The sequence below is a fragment of the Protopterus annectens genome, chromosome 7.part0 (assembly GCF_019279795.1).
Source record: "Protopterus annectens isolate FY-2018-M chromosome 7.part0, PAN1.0, whole genome shotgun sequence".
Classification (NCBI taxonomy): Eukaryota; Metazoa; Chordata; order Ceratodontiformes; family Protopteridae; genus Protopterus; species Protopterus annectens.
In genome coordinates, this window is record NC_056739.1 from 922562135 (window position 1) to 922577395 (window position 15261).

At 36.7% G+C, this 15261-nt stretch overlaps 1 protein-coding gene across 6 annotated transcripts in view; it reads right to left on the reverse strand.

Annotated features, from left to right (window-relative positions):
* The window catches only part of GRAMD2A (GRAM domain containing 2A), a 797948-nt gene extending 783824 nt beyond the window's left edge, over positions 1-14124 (reverse strand). For 5 of the 6 annotated variants that reach the window (XM_044077505.1, XM_044077503.1, XM_044077502.1 and 2 more), the window contains exon 1: positions 13902-14124. In XM_044077505.1, coding sequence (XP_043933440.1) covers positions 13902-13993 — 92 coding nt within the window. In that variant the 5' untranslated portion in view covers positions 13994-14124. Of the gene's footprint in view, positions 1-13364; positions 13748-13901 lie in introns of those variants that run through there. The other variant, XM_044077504.1, reaches the window with a different exon arrangement.
* Between the last annotated feature and the right edge of the window lie 1137 nt (positions 14125-15261).

Sequence of the window (15261 nt, forward strand, 5' to 3'; positions counted from 1 at the left end):
ACTAACTTTGAGGTCACACAACCATGGAGAAAGAGGATAATTCCTGAAATTATATTACTGATTCAGTTTGACTATAATATAATTCAATCACTGCAACCACCAATAAAATTTGCTAAAAAATTGTAGCACAAGACAAATCAACTCAGCCACATATTGTATATTTACATAAATACTTGGATACGCACACACACATTTTTTGCAGGGGGACAAGCCCATACCTTCTTATTTAAATATGCAATTACAAAAACGTGGAGCCAAAAAGTCTCACAACTTTGAATTACTGCTGGTGCACTAATAGAGACCATGCTTGCAATGATTTTCTACAGAAAGCAGGAATAAAAGATTCACAACTCACTGAACTATAATCAGACAGCTACAACCTCATACACGTTACACTCAGCCAAATGTTGGAAAGCTATATACACAGATACAGATATAGACTATGTATAGATTGCTGCAGATGTAGCTATAGACACTAACACAGTATGGTGACTCCAACAGGAATTTCCTAGTGTATAGGCTCATAAGAGATGTGTAGGCTAATGGCTTAGAAGCCCTTACAAGCCTAGCCAATATAAGTGGATTTCACCCAATACAGGTCTCCTAGGGGCAAAAAGATGACATGGGTTTTTTGCCTATGTCTTCAGAATCTTACAAACTGCCCCCTTCCATAAAGGACATATTCGATGATAATCTTGGCAAACATTTTCTATCATTTTGCTTATACATTATCTTGGGCATAATTATGTTTTTCCCCCCATAATATTGTCACCCCACTCCTCTTTTGCATAAAACAGTAATCATTTTTAAATATGAAATATTGATTACATATAATATGTTTCTCATTTTACTGTAAAATATGAGTTTCTTGTAAAAAAAATCCACATTATTTAATTTAGTTTCAAGTATATTATTAATCCCTATTTTTCTGGTCACTTTTTAAAATAGTTCTACTTAAAGATACAATACTGAGTTTGGCCATATCAGACTTTTGTTTTCTACGTCCTTTCACCTTTTAATGATACTCTATAGAGTGCCATCTTAAAAACATCCAAAACGTTTATAATTTTGCATTTTTATGTCTGAAAACAAAACATACTAAAAGTAAAACTAAGACTGTATGCTGAAAATACACCAAAACACTAAAGTTCGAGCACACTCACAGAGCACAAAGCACGATGTAACCCAAACCGCAGCTTTATTTCACACTCAAAGACATGAACTCTACAAATGTAAAAATACGTTTTCGTCCTGTAATACATAGACTTCATTAGATATCTTCAGATTCTGGTTTGGGTTAAAACTTAATAACAAGAATAAAAAACACACATACACACACATTTATATATATATATATATATATATATATATATATATATATATATATATATCATGAATCCACTCGTTCTTATTTTAAAAAATGACTCCCCTAACTAAACTACTTCAGTGATCTAGCCAGTCTATCAAAGATGTATTGATAAAAAATGCTCTTTTCCTCGATACTGCTGTAGAAAAGTTAAAAAAATCTGTATCTGATAAAATATTGATTATTTTAGTCTTATAGTGTCTGAAATGCATATAGTATTACAATTACTATTTGATAATACTATACTGAACTTTTAATGGCAGCCTTTAAGTAAAGATCACAACAAAATAATAGCAAGAAGAAAGGAAGGAGATTTTTTTTCTCCTTTCTTCTATAATCTAGTATCACTCACAATGCTATTATTTATTTTCTAAGTGTCTATGTAGGTTTTTGAATAACCTTTTAGCTTTCATAAGTTTCTGCTTAATAGTTTACTTTTCACCCTTCGTGTATTTATATATTAAGCAATACAAAAAAGTATCATCATAGGCCCTATTCCTTTTTTGTTCTCGGTCTTATTCCATTTATAACCAGTCCTATCTTATTAAATCTTCTTAGGCACCATGATAAATAAAATGACAATAGGGTTGTTTTTTGTTTGAGTGAAGTATTTAACAGTTATTTTAACCATCGACATCATTATTTTTCTTAAACATTTTCATATACCTCCTCTTTTAATCCCTCTTTCATAAGCTTTTTGGTGGGTTTCTTTTATTTCTTTACCCTTTTCTAGTATAATGCATTTAAATGTATCCCTAATCTGCATATATACATATATGAAACTTTAAATAAAACACAGAAAAAAGCATTTAATTTTGTGTACATCCGCATTGCAAATGATTCTAGAAAACAGCCTATTATGACAACGAATGTCAAATGTATGGATTACAGCCAAGATGGCTGGATAACAGTCCCATACTTCCCCTCTTCATGAACTTTGGTCACCTTATGACATTATATATTTAGTTACATATAATATATATATATATATATATATATATATATATATATATATTTAGTTCTAGAATCATTCAAGTATGAAATTACCCCATCTTTGAGGTTCCAAACCTAAGAGAATTAGTGTAGTACTTAGAAGGTTCCCTTAGCACAATACATACAATAATCGTCAAACACAATACATAACTATCATATTTGTCACCTTAGTATAATTTTAGTGCTAAAATCACTTACTTGCCTTTAAGAAGGTGGATTGTTTTTAAATTATCTGGCAATTAAGATACATGTATTTAAGACATCTGGGAAATTGTATGGTGTATTCTGATGGTCTCCATTTTTGAGATGAAAGTGCTTAATAAACAATCTGGTGTGGATTGAGTTCTTGGTATCCTTCATTTTGTGGATTTTTAGAGTTTTTGTGTGTCTATTTTTAGTAAAACTGGAGAGGCCGCAAAAGTACCTCACAAGGAGGATCCTAGGCCTTAAACCTTTGTCCTATATGAACAGACACACTCCAACTACTCTCTGTCTCATATTACCTACTTAGAGGCAATCTCTGCTTGACTTACAAAGCCATGTCTGACCCAGCTCTGTTAGAAATGCTACATCTAAAGAAATCCCAATCCTTCCGCACCATATGCTCCAAAGACCTCAACCTCATTACCTCAATCAACAAAACATGCTGGGGGGACAGGCTCATAACCCAGAGACTGCTATGGAATAGACTTCCCATACATGTCACTGGCCCTCTTCAAGAGAAATCTTGAGGAGTGGATGGGAAATAGAAAATTCACCCCAGGGATCACTCCCGTGGTTTTACTCAAAAGAAGCACTGGGAACTAAGGTCGGGTGGCACGATGCCAGGGTAATCTTATGGGCTAGGCTTGTAAAGGCTCCAAGGCCATTAGCCTAGTACACACCTATGAACCTATATATGGAATGACTTCAACTGATCGAATACAATTTATGCTGATGTATAAAATGTTGAAACAAATTGATCGATATTATGCACATCAACAAGCATATGCCAAGGATTAATCTTGGAGCATGCAAAACAAAACAAACAGAAAAAAAAAACTTTATCGTAGACTACACAAGTCATGGGAAAAAGGGTATATTCCCCTAGTTCGGGATTGTTAATCATGTACACCTATCAACCACCTGTTTAGTCAACCAAATAGTGTCAACTAAACGGATGCTGACGAAAGTACCATTCGACAAAGTTATCGGGAACCATCACACACACAGTCACATAACAATGGGGAAAGGGCAAAACAGCAAAGCAACACCATCTGTTCACAACGAACGACACTTTCAGTGATAAAGCCATTGCACTGTTGTCAGACAATAGCATTAGTCACAAACACACACACCCATGTACACCTACTTAATTGTATGTGTGTATGCTATTATTATAATGGATTAATAAGCACATGCAACTATGTATGTGTAGGTGTATGTATCTCATGTCCTATATGGTGGATGGGTGACATAATCGTTAATGACTTTATCTTATAAACACAAGGCACAAGGTTTGATTCTCATATGGGGTAAGTGGCTAGGCTTAAAATGACCTACAAGGGCAGTTAGCCTAGTACTGATCAATGAATATATATATATATATATATATATATATATATATATACACACACATATACATATATATATATATATATATATATATATATATATATATATATATATACACACATATATATATATATATATATATATATATATATATATATATATATATATATATATATATATAATGCCATGTTTTTGTAATATAAAAAAGAGACCACAAAAATTATTTCAAAACTTTTCCCACCTTTAATGTGAGCTATAACCTGTACAATTCATTTGAAAAACAAACAAATCTGCTTTGGGAAAAAATATAAAAAATGTACAATAAGCTGATTGCATAAGTGTGCACACCCTTAAACTAATACTTTGTTGAAGCACCTTTTGATTTAAATTACAGCATTCAGTCTTCTTGGGTACACACCTGCCATCAATTAAAGAGACTCTGATTAACCTGAAACAAAGTTCATCTGTCCTAATAGGATTTTCCCTGACATTTACTCAGTTGCCTGCTACAGCAAAAGTCATGGTTCGCAGACAGCTTACAAAGCATAAAAGGGATCTCATTGTTGAAAGATATCAGTCAGGAGAAGGGTATAAACATTTCCACAGTATTGGATATACCATGGAACACAGTGAAGGCAGTCATCAAAAAGTGGAGAAAATATGGGACAACAGTGACATTGCAAAGAACTGGACGTCCCCCCAAAATTGATGAAAAGTGAAGACAAAAACTGGACAGGGAGGCTGCCAAGAGACCTACAGCAACACTGAAGGAGCTGCAGAAATTTCTGGCAAATACTGGTTGTGTACTACATGTGACAACAATCTCCCGTATTCTCCATAGGTCTGGACTATTATTTACGGTTGCAAGACGGAAGCCTTTTCTTACACAGAAAAACATCCAGGCCTAGCTAAAATTTGCAAAACAATATATCAGGTCTCCCAAAAGCTTGTGGGAAAATGTGTTATGGTCTGATGAGACCAATGTTGAACTTTTTGACCACAATTCCAAAAGGTACGTTTGGTACGAAAACAACACTTTGCATCAACAAAAGAACACGGTCCCTGCAGTGAAGCATGGTGTTGGCAGTATCATGCTTTGGGGTTGCTTTTCTTTATCTGGAACTGGGGCTTTAGTTAAGGTGGAGGGAATTATGAACAGTTCCAATACCAGTCACTTTTGGCCCAAAACCTTCAGGCATCTGCTAGAACGCTGAAGATGAAGAGAATGTCACCTTTCAACATGACAATGACCTCAAGCATACATCCAAATCAACAAAAGAATGGCTTCACCAGAAGAAAATTAAAGTTTTGAAATGGCCCAGTCAGAGCCCAGACCCAAATCCAACAGAAAATCAGTAAGGTGACCTGTAGAGGGCTGTGCACAAGAGATGCCCTCATAAACTGACAGATTTGTAGCAAGGAAGAGTGGGCAAATATTGTCAAGTCAAGATGTACCATGCTGATAGACTCCTACCCAAGAAGATGGAATGCTGTAATTAAATCAAAGGGTGCTTTAGCAAAGTATTAGTTTAAGGGTGTGCACACGTCTGCAACTGGCTCTTGTCGCCCCATTGGTTAATTAACTGAGCCTCTGTCAAGAAGAGCCAATGAAGTGATCTCAGGGGTGTATTTTCTGTTACCCATCCACTCATCAAGGTTTCTCTTGAAGAGTGTTAGTGAGGGGCTCTGCCTAATGTAATTAGGAATTTTGTTCCAAAGCATGGGGAGTCTCTGTGACAGGAATCTATCCCTCCACCATGTTCATTTATTGTTGCAGCAAGGTTTAGCTCACTAGAGCGAGTGGCTCGCACTGACTTGGATTTCTTTAGGTGGAGCATGTCCATCAATTCTGAGTTGGACATGGCTTTGTAAGTCAGGCAGAGATCACCTCTGAGTAAGCGATATGCCACTGAGTACAGCTGGAGTTTTTCCAGTCGGGCTGCATAGGACATATGTTTGAAGCCAGTAATCCTCTTGGTGAGGAACTTTTGTGGTCTTTCCAGCTGTTGGAAGTGTCTTGTGAAGTACATCCCAAATGGGGCATTGTACTCTATGATGGGTCTGATGAGTGATGAGTAGAGGGGCACTATAACCTCTTTATTTCTAGATGTGAACCCTTTAGTAATTAGATGGGCTACATAGAAGGATTTCCTAACTACTTTGATAACATGATTGAGATTACTATCTACCTGGGTCCCCAGATCTCTTATTACTTCTTCTGTATTAAGGGGGCTGCCACCTATGTGGTAATTCATGGGTGTTTTGTTTTTCCCAAATGGGATGACTATGCATTTTTTGGCATTTAGCTTGAGACCATGACTTTGAAACCATGTGTCTGTCTCAGTAAAGCCCTTTTGGAGGATGTCTGTGTCAGCTGGAGAGTCAATTATGGCTCCCAGTTTACAGTTATCGGTGAACTTGGTTAGCCATAGTCCTCCTGTATTTGCCATCACAAAAACCTGGCATTTTAAAAGGGGTGTGTACACCTTTTATATCCACTGTATATATATATATATATATATATATATATATATATATATATATATATATATATATACACACATACATACAATATAGGTTTACTATTATTTCGCCAAATTAAACAATGGTGAATTGATACCAATTCGAAACAAAAATGCAAAATTTATAATGTTGAACACAAACAAAGTCGAACTCCGAAGTGGTGAATGTTCAAATTCTACATAGTTCAAACATTCACCACACTTCCGAAAACAGTATTACTGTGACTTGCACAGTAAATGAAATGTGTTTGCAGGGGAGAAAGCCCCCCTGCACCCCCACACCCCCTGCTACAAACTCTGGGATCACACTATAGTGAGGGGAAAAGGTACATTTCCCGATCTCCACTATAGTGCGATCTGCATCACAATGTCGAACCTTACAACAGTGAATGCTGTATTGCAGTCACTGTTGTAGGATTCCACATTGTAGCATGCGTTTTTTCGTTGTGCAAAACGGCACTTTCATACAAATGTAAATTGCATGAAGTGTGATCGACAAAAATGATGTACAGCTATACATATATATATACACACACACACACACACACATATATATATATATATATATACACACACACACACACACACATATATATATATATATATATATATATATATATATATATATATAAATAAATACACACACACACAAAACAATATTGATGTGAAAGACTGAGAAAAATAAATCAAACGCAGCTGTCTTGTAGAACAATTTTGCTTAAGGAAAATCTATAGCAAAGGCAGACACACACACACACATTAAATGATATGGGTTTGGGATATCATGACAGAAAGAAAATGAGAAAATAAATCATAAACACAGATGACTTGTAGTACAATTTTGCTTAAAGGAAGACAACAGTAACAGGCAGAGACACAAACACAGTTCTTGTTACAATGTTAGTTCACCTGTCTCTACTGGCAAGAGATAAAGACAGGTGTGAATCATCAATATCTATTTCCCCTGCAGTATTTCAGCATTAGGTGTAAATAATAACTACTGTACAGCCAAGAGAATTTAAAAATTACCTTTGTGTTTGTAGAACTGATTTATTTATTATATATGGATTGGGGTGGCACAGTGGTGCAGCCTCACAGTAATTGTCCATGAGGTTTGACTCCTGGGTGGGGTACCTTGTGTATGGAGTTTGCAAATCCTGCTTACGTCTGCATTGTTGCTGAGGGGTCACTGTTTCCTCTAACATTGGTTGAAAGATAAACTGGCAATAATTCAAACAGCTTAGAAATGTGTGCAGTGTGCATGTATTTTTTGATGAAATAGTATCCCATCTTAAATTGCTAACTGCCCTATACTCACGGCTTGTTTGCAGAGACCCTTATTCACTGCAGACACTGCATATGATAATACCATTATGGATAATGAATGAACACAAAGTCCATCTAGAATACTGTATCTTTACATTATCTATGACGTGTCCTAAAAACAGGGGGGGAAAGAAATCATTTTAAAAACTGCCCCCTGCTCACTTGTTACATATATTTATTTATAATTATTTGGGAACTATAGCAAAAACTTATTTTCAAGTGATATTTCCTAAACACCTAATACATATTACCCTTAGAGGGGGATTTCAAAGAAGAATCACCGAGACTAGTATGTAATACTGAGGTTTGACACTTCTTTTAATAGTCATACAAATACCTCTTAGTTTGCACTAGCACATACTAATGGTTTTGAATCCAAATTAAAGGCTAGTTTCCAAAATGCATGGTAATGGGACAGAATTCCCAACATTCTCATTTTCCTTTATCAAAGCCAACTGTGAAATAGGTGCAGGGATAGTCAGTCATGACTTTTTCCTTGCTAAATTAAAAGATGATCTAAGAAAACAATTCCCAAACTCGATATATATACACACACACACACATATATATATATGGTTCCCCCATGAAACACTGACTCGCAAGATGCTGTGGAACCCCCAAACTGAACACAAACACTGCATATGCCCAAGTGATGAAAACTCAAATACTAAGCATTGTTTGCAGATGGATATGCCTGTCTGCAACACCCCCCCCCCCCCCATGTGAGGGCAAGCTCTCTGAACATATTCATACCAACTCCACAATCACAGAAATATGAAGGGAAGAAATCTCCCAACACAAAGGAAGTACTGCGAACACACACGCAGAAATCCCCTTACAACTGATTTCCTGTGGGAAATAGTCATCAGTATTCTGTTACTCAGCTTAAAAATGTGAGCATTTGAAGCAAACATAATTTGATCTAAGTTTTATTTCCATTTACTGCAGTAGGACAGCCTGTCAGCTGTTAATGCAGAAAACAGATTTGGACAATAATTTCTTGCTTACATGGTTCATAACTACATGCCCTTCATGACAGGGTTATTTTTTCCAACATGTTTCAATTAAATATTATCAGCTCCAAGAACCATAAAAAAATACACACATCAGCAATACTATTTATTCTATTAGTACCACAGTAAAGCAAACATATAAGGCAATATAACTGAAACTGGAATATTGTGAAATCTAAAACACTGCAACTGCGGTAGGTAGCCATAATACCATCACAAACAGACAAGGGCAATGCAGGTAGTCAAGAGCTACAATTCCTAAACAGCTGACCCTGCTAATTTAACATGACAGCCCACAGTTCAATAGCAAATTTTAATACTGTTTGCGTAGTGTTTGTCATTGAAAACAATAATAATGTGACAACTAAAAATATGACAAATAAATGCACACCAGCACAATACAGAACAATTTTGCAGTATGGGACAGTGATGCAACAGTTTTTAAAACAGTCTAATAGTTACTTGCAAAGCATTTGTGTAGATAGCTACAAATCATGAAAGTGCTGCAAATAATTTGTTGTCATTTGTGAAATTATAGTTACAAATCGCAAAACTACAACAAATGAATTTTTGCCATCTGTGAAAATACTTTCACAAGTTTAGAAAGTTTCAAACAGACTTTAAAAAAAAAACATGCTTAGACAACCTCAAGTTAAAACTCCTTGGTCATGGACATATGCAATCCAGCCCTCTGCTAGAGTCTTACAGCTGCTACATAGTCAATTGAAGAGAAGTTACTAGTTGTACAAAGTATCATAATCCATATGTAACATGAATAGACCTTTAGGTCAGCAGGAAGCACACTTATCTAACATTTTTATATATCACCAGAGCAAATTACAGACACAGACTACCCTAATGTTTAAATTGATTCATGGCATTTCATTAAAATTTTGAAAAACTACCCTTTATGTACTGCACATTTATTCCAGTCACAGAAAAATTGCTAATTCTGCCTGAACAAATCACTTTTTTTTCCAAGTAAATGGCAATAGGTCTGTTCTCCACCTGTTTTGGTACATTTTACACAGAAAGGCATATAACCACCACACTTATAAGATCAGCTCATAAAAATGGTCGCTGCTGTCCCAATGGGAGACTAAAGTGCTGGCCCATGACACACTTATCTACATAAAGAACTGTCATTAGGTAAGAACCATTGGGCAAATCCAATCTTTTAAATCTGATTTCATCTTGCATACAGTGGATAATATGCAGCATTCCTTGCTCCTGTTATTGTATGTATTCCCTTGCATGGGTTTCAAGTAATCACTTCACTGTTTCACACTCCCATTACTCTTATCAAGAGAGGCTGTCCCAAGTATTCAGTATACTTAGATGGCCCAAAACTTAACTAAAATCTATAAATATTTTGTTCACTAGAGATTAGCCATAATCTCTAATCTCAGAGCTTTGTTTTGGGTGCTCCAACTGTCATCTACTCCTTTTGATTTGAATTATGCTGCACTTGGCTCTCTTGCTGATCCCTTTGCAGTACTTGTATGCCACTATCATGGTTTCTTTCTTTTCTCTAACATGTTCAAAGCATGCATAATGCATTTTTCTACTTGTACTATTTCTATAAATTTCACTATAATTTTTACAGCCCATGCCAAAAAGACTACATTACGTCTACGTTTTTCCTGACACACCCTTGCAAAACTAGAAGTAGCCCCAATGAATGCTCATCAATAATACATATAATGGTAGTTATGCTTCCAACTATTTTTGGAAAACTTTACTTGTACATCCTTGTACAAACCATCATCATATCGGATCTGACCCTAACTTCTCTGTCCACTTTCAGGCCCTCGAGTATAATGACTCAAAGTTCCTGTCTTGTTCTCTTATCTGTGACCCTGTGTAGTGCTTACAGCCAGTATCATATTATTTGTGACTCTGTGTAGTGCTTATAGCCAGTATCATATTATTTATGACTCTGTGTAGTGCTTATAGCCAGTATCATATTATTTGTGACTCTGTGTAGTGCTTATAGCCAGTGTCATATTATGTGTGACTCTGTGTAGTGCTTATAGCCAGTATCATATTATTTGTGACTCTGTGTAGTGCTTATAGCCAGTATCATATTATTTGTGACTCTGTGTAGTGCTTATAGCCAGTGTCATATTATGTGTGACTCTGTGTAGTGCTTATAGCCAGTATCATATTATTTGTGACTCTGTGTAGTGCTTATAGCCAGTGTCATATTATGTGTGACTCTGTGTAGTGCTTACAGCCAGTATCATATTATTTGTGACTCTGTGTGGTGCTTACAGCCAGTATCATATTATTTGTGACTCTGTGTAGTGCTTATAGCCAGTATCATATTATTTATGACTGTGTAGTGCTTATAGCCAGTATCATATTATTTATGACTCTGTGTAGTGCTTATAGCCAGTATCATATTATTTATGACTCTGTGTAGTGCCTATAGCCAGTATCATATTATTTGTGACTCTGTGTAGTGCCTATAGCCAACATCATATTATTTGACACTCTTCCTGTTTATCTAGATGTCTTAGAGCATTCAGAACCTGACCTACTCCATGCTTTTTTACAGATTCCCAACCTCCACACTGTATACTCTTTCCAGCCTTTGTAGAACATCTACCATTCACAGAACATTTAACCTATCACAAATGCTTGTGTTATTTGAGAAATGGCACAAATTTTCCTACAGTTACATTGCAGTGGCATGCACTGGCACGTGTACAATCTACAGCTTAAAGGTCCTCCAGATCCTTTGCAACAGTTTCTATATGTAGCTCTTTGACCACATTAGTTTTGTCTTCTGGGCTGCCCTTTTATGTTCCACCAGAAATTAATTCTTGGTAGCCTTCATACTACCTACATATAATGAAATCATGTGCTATGAAAATTCACAGAGTTCTTTTATGTTAGATATTATCATCAGCACTTTGCTCTTCAAATGTATATTACTCAGGAATTACATTTTATATTGAGGTCGCATTGTCATGGTATAAGACTCTCCTCTTACCACTTCAGGCATCTTTTCATTTGCCATCTCCCACATGTCTAGCATATTTCAAATGATGCCCATTTAACACTGATGCAAAAGCACATTTTATCCCATCAACAGTATTACTGTGTAAAGTTAGAAGGTTAATTGTAGCACAGATAAAACAGTTTACAGAACAGAGAAGAAAGGCAGTGGCATATTAAAGTGCTAGCTGCCAGTCTTAGGGTTGAGTCTCTCAAGTTCATTATGCATACTCTATGAATTTACAAATTGTTTTAACCTAACAAATTGTTTTAACTAGAGTAAAGCTCTAAAGTCACCTCAGAAAGAGAGACACATGCCTGACAAGCCTTATCCATAGATTCATAGCTGATATATAGGTCAAGGGAAGCAATCTTTATTTTCTGCATCCTTCATACATCCTGATGCATTTAGTTATGCTTTTAAGCTGCCTAGCTTGCTTACTCATACTGATAAGGCATGAGAAGTACTATTAACTCCTAATTCAGCCACTATAAAAGGGCATGCTGAAATCTAAGACAAACTACACCCTTCTTCCCTGACTGGAGACTTACTGTAATACAAAAATCTGTCACGTTTATTTGACAATAAAACTATCTTCTCATGACAAATAGCTGTCCATCTCTACTATGTCCTGCAAATCAGAGGATACCAAATATTGTCTAGTATCAATACTTTCCTCATGATATACCACACTGACTTGTCCAAAGTTACTATGGGCCTGATACCATTTCCTTAAGAAATAGTACTACTGCCCTACTATCATTCTTCTGAATCACTCAACTCTTCGCTGAAACAAGCATAGTGGTTATATACATACAACTGCATTTCTAAAGTTTCCTTGGCAGCTCTCAGTAAGGTCAGACATGCTAAATTGCTTGCACGCACTATCTGAAATGGTAAGAATTCCACTTGGGAACATAAACTCCGATGCATGGCTGAAGAACCTTGACATATCACTTCCCTCTCTCTTTATGTTTTAAGGAAATGGAGAGATATTTCTATTCTGAAGATGTTTGATTTAGTTTGCAATTTGTGTCAGATTTTATATTCTCACTTACAGAACACAGTACTCACTAATAGATGCACCTACAGGTACTATACAAGTAAATACTATCTTGTTATAAAATCAGCAAGAAATTAAATCAGTTACTATAACACACAGATGTTACACATTATCACATATGCCATTTATCCCAGTCTCAAAAAACTTTATTAGTTAGAAAAGACACTGTTCATACTGCTCAGTGATACTGTAAAGCATACATACTTAATAATTCATCAAGTTATGCGACCCACAAATATATACGTTAGTACAATGGATTACAAGTTGTATGTACATCTGTCAAGTTAGACTGTGCATTACAGATTTTGCCCAGATGTCACATACCGAGCCAAATATTTCAGTCTCAAAATTTGCATATAACATTTGTCAGCTACACCAGATATGTTGCATACCAAAAACACACTTTCATATCAGTTACAAAGAAAAATAAATCAACGAAAAAAGGTCAACATTAACTGGATGAATAGCTGAAGGGAGTGGGAAAGCTTGCAAAAAATCTGACAATAAAATTCAGTTTGCTTACACTGAACAAGTGTAAACTTGACATCTCTTTGTGGGGGATGCATTCACATCACTTTGTCACCATTCTGCTCTGTTGTGAATCATTCCCCAAACTCCTTTAAAACATGAAGTTTCTCTAGATTCTGACTGCATACTAAGAGGAGCTTAAGCATACATAGCCATCTAACGAAAAGACGGCCATTTCGCTTTGCTGTCCTTTGGCCACAATTATGTCATCCCTCCATACTGCTTCAAAGTAAAACGGGGTCCAAGAGTCCCAGAAGAGTCCCCATCTGCATTTCTGTTCCGACAATGCTCGATGCCCCATTGTGCACTGGAGCACATTCCATTTTAGCCTGCTACTGAAAGAGTATATGGAATCCTTTTTTATCAAACATCGCCATCCAGCCCCACCATCACCCCCTGAATCAGGCAAGTGAGAGGGCTAGGGACAATCAGTGCAGAAAGTGATTTGGGCGCACTGCTTTCCCTGATCATCTGACTACTCTCTGTTGAAAGACAGAATTAAGTCTTGCCACGTTATATCATTATTTCCTACCTGTCAGGACGGCCGATGCTACTGCCACTGCTGCTGTTACCCTCCTCCTCCTCCGACGGCGCCGCCACCGCCGCCGCCTGACTATTCGGCATTCCCAGGGAACAAGCACACCACTATCCTCCTCCAGCCGGTCCTTTCTTCTGCCCTCGGGCGGCAGAAGCAAACCTCTGCTGCTCCTTTCCAACTGGCGTGAAATCCTCAGCCCTCAATCAAAGCGGAGCTATGTGGGCGGGACAGGAGGAGGCTCAGTCCTGCCTCCTCACCAGGTGTGAGGGACCGCGGAACTGGGCGGAGCTAGTGTGCAGCCTCTTAAAGTTACAGGGCGACTTTCTTTAAATAATAATAAAAAAAAAGTATTTTTTTTTACTGAGTCGTTATGCGTGTGTTGGACTCTCTAGACTTAAAGTAACGGTATACGTCATTTTAACTCGCGCATTCCTTAGTTACAGTGCACCAAAAAAGAACGGATTACGTTTCGAAAATAATTGCATTACCAAAGCATAAGATTTGCGCAGGCAAAATGCGAGACATTTGACCAATGGTACTTACTTTTGAATTGCATGGGTGCCAGCTAAGAGGGATAGGGGTTCAGGTTCAATGAGGACCCCACGGTATTAGAACACATATAGTTCACTGGCAGCATTTTCATTTTACCATCTATCTTTTATAAAACTAATAATCTAGGGTTTCCTTCTTTCTTATTTATACCTCTCAACTGTGCAGAATGTCCAGATTTTTGACTTTTGTTTTTAGTCTGTTCCTCTTAAAATTTGTGATTTTCTGGCAAATCTTTGGAATGATCTGAGGATTGAAGTCAGTAAACAATCACATACATTTTGAGTTTCAGACTTCAGAAACTTCAGAAAATGTATGTTAACACAGACCCTGTTAGTCTAGCAACTTTCTAAATTTATAAGAGCAATATTTAAAATCTGTCCCTATTTTGGGGCCTTTGTACCTGCATTTTGACAGGCTTTGTCCAGATTTCTTCCACTGAGAGGTTGAGTGTTGGCTGATAATAATAAAAGAGCGTGAATGATCGTATGTATGCTCTTACACTGATGTGGGTGTGAAGAGGTCAAGAGAGGTCACATGACCATGTGCTTTATAATAAAGGAGGAAGTGAGGGTTGTTCCTCTCTTCCGTTTTAACCAAATTGATTGCCTTCACGTGTGTTTATTTTTGCTCTGTAATGCATGTCTAACCCGATTTTCTTACCCTTAAGATGATACCGCGAACAGATTATGGGTGTAGAAGGGAAGTAGGAAGCTGATGGCATAGACTATGTTTCGACAGAGATGAGAAGAATTAGGAGTTGTGGGAGACAAAGTTTCTGGGACACCTGCGTTTGCTAGGGCTG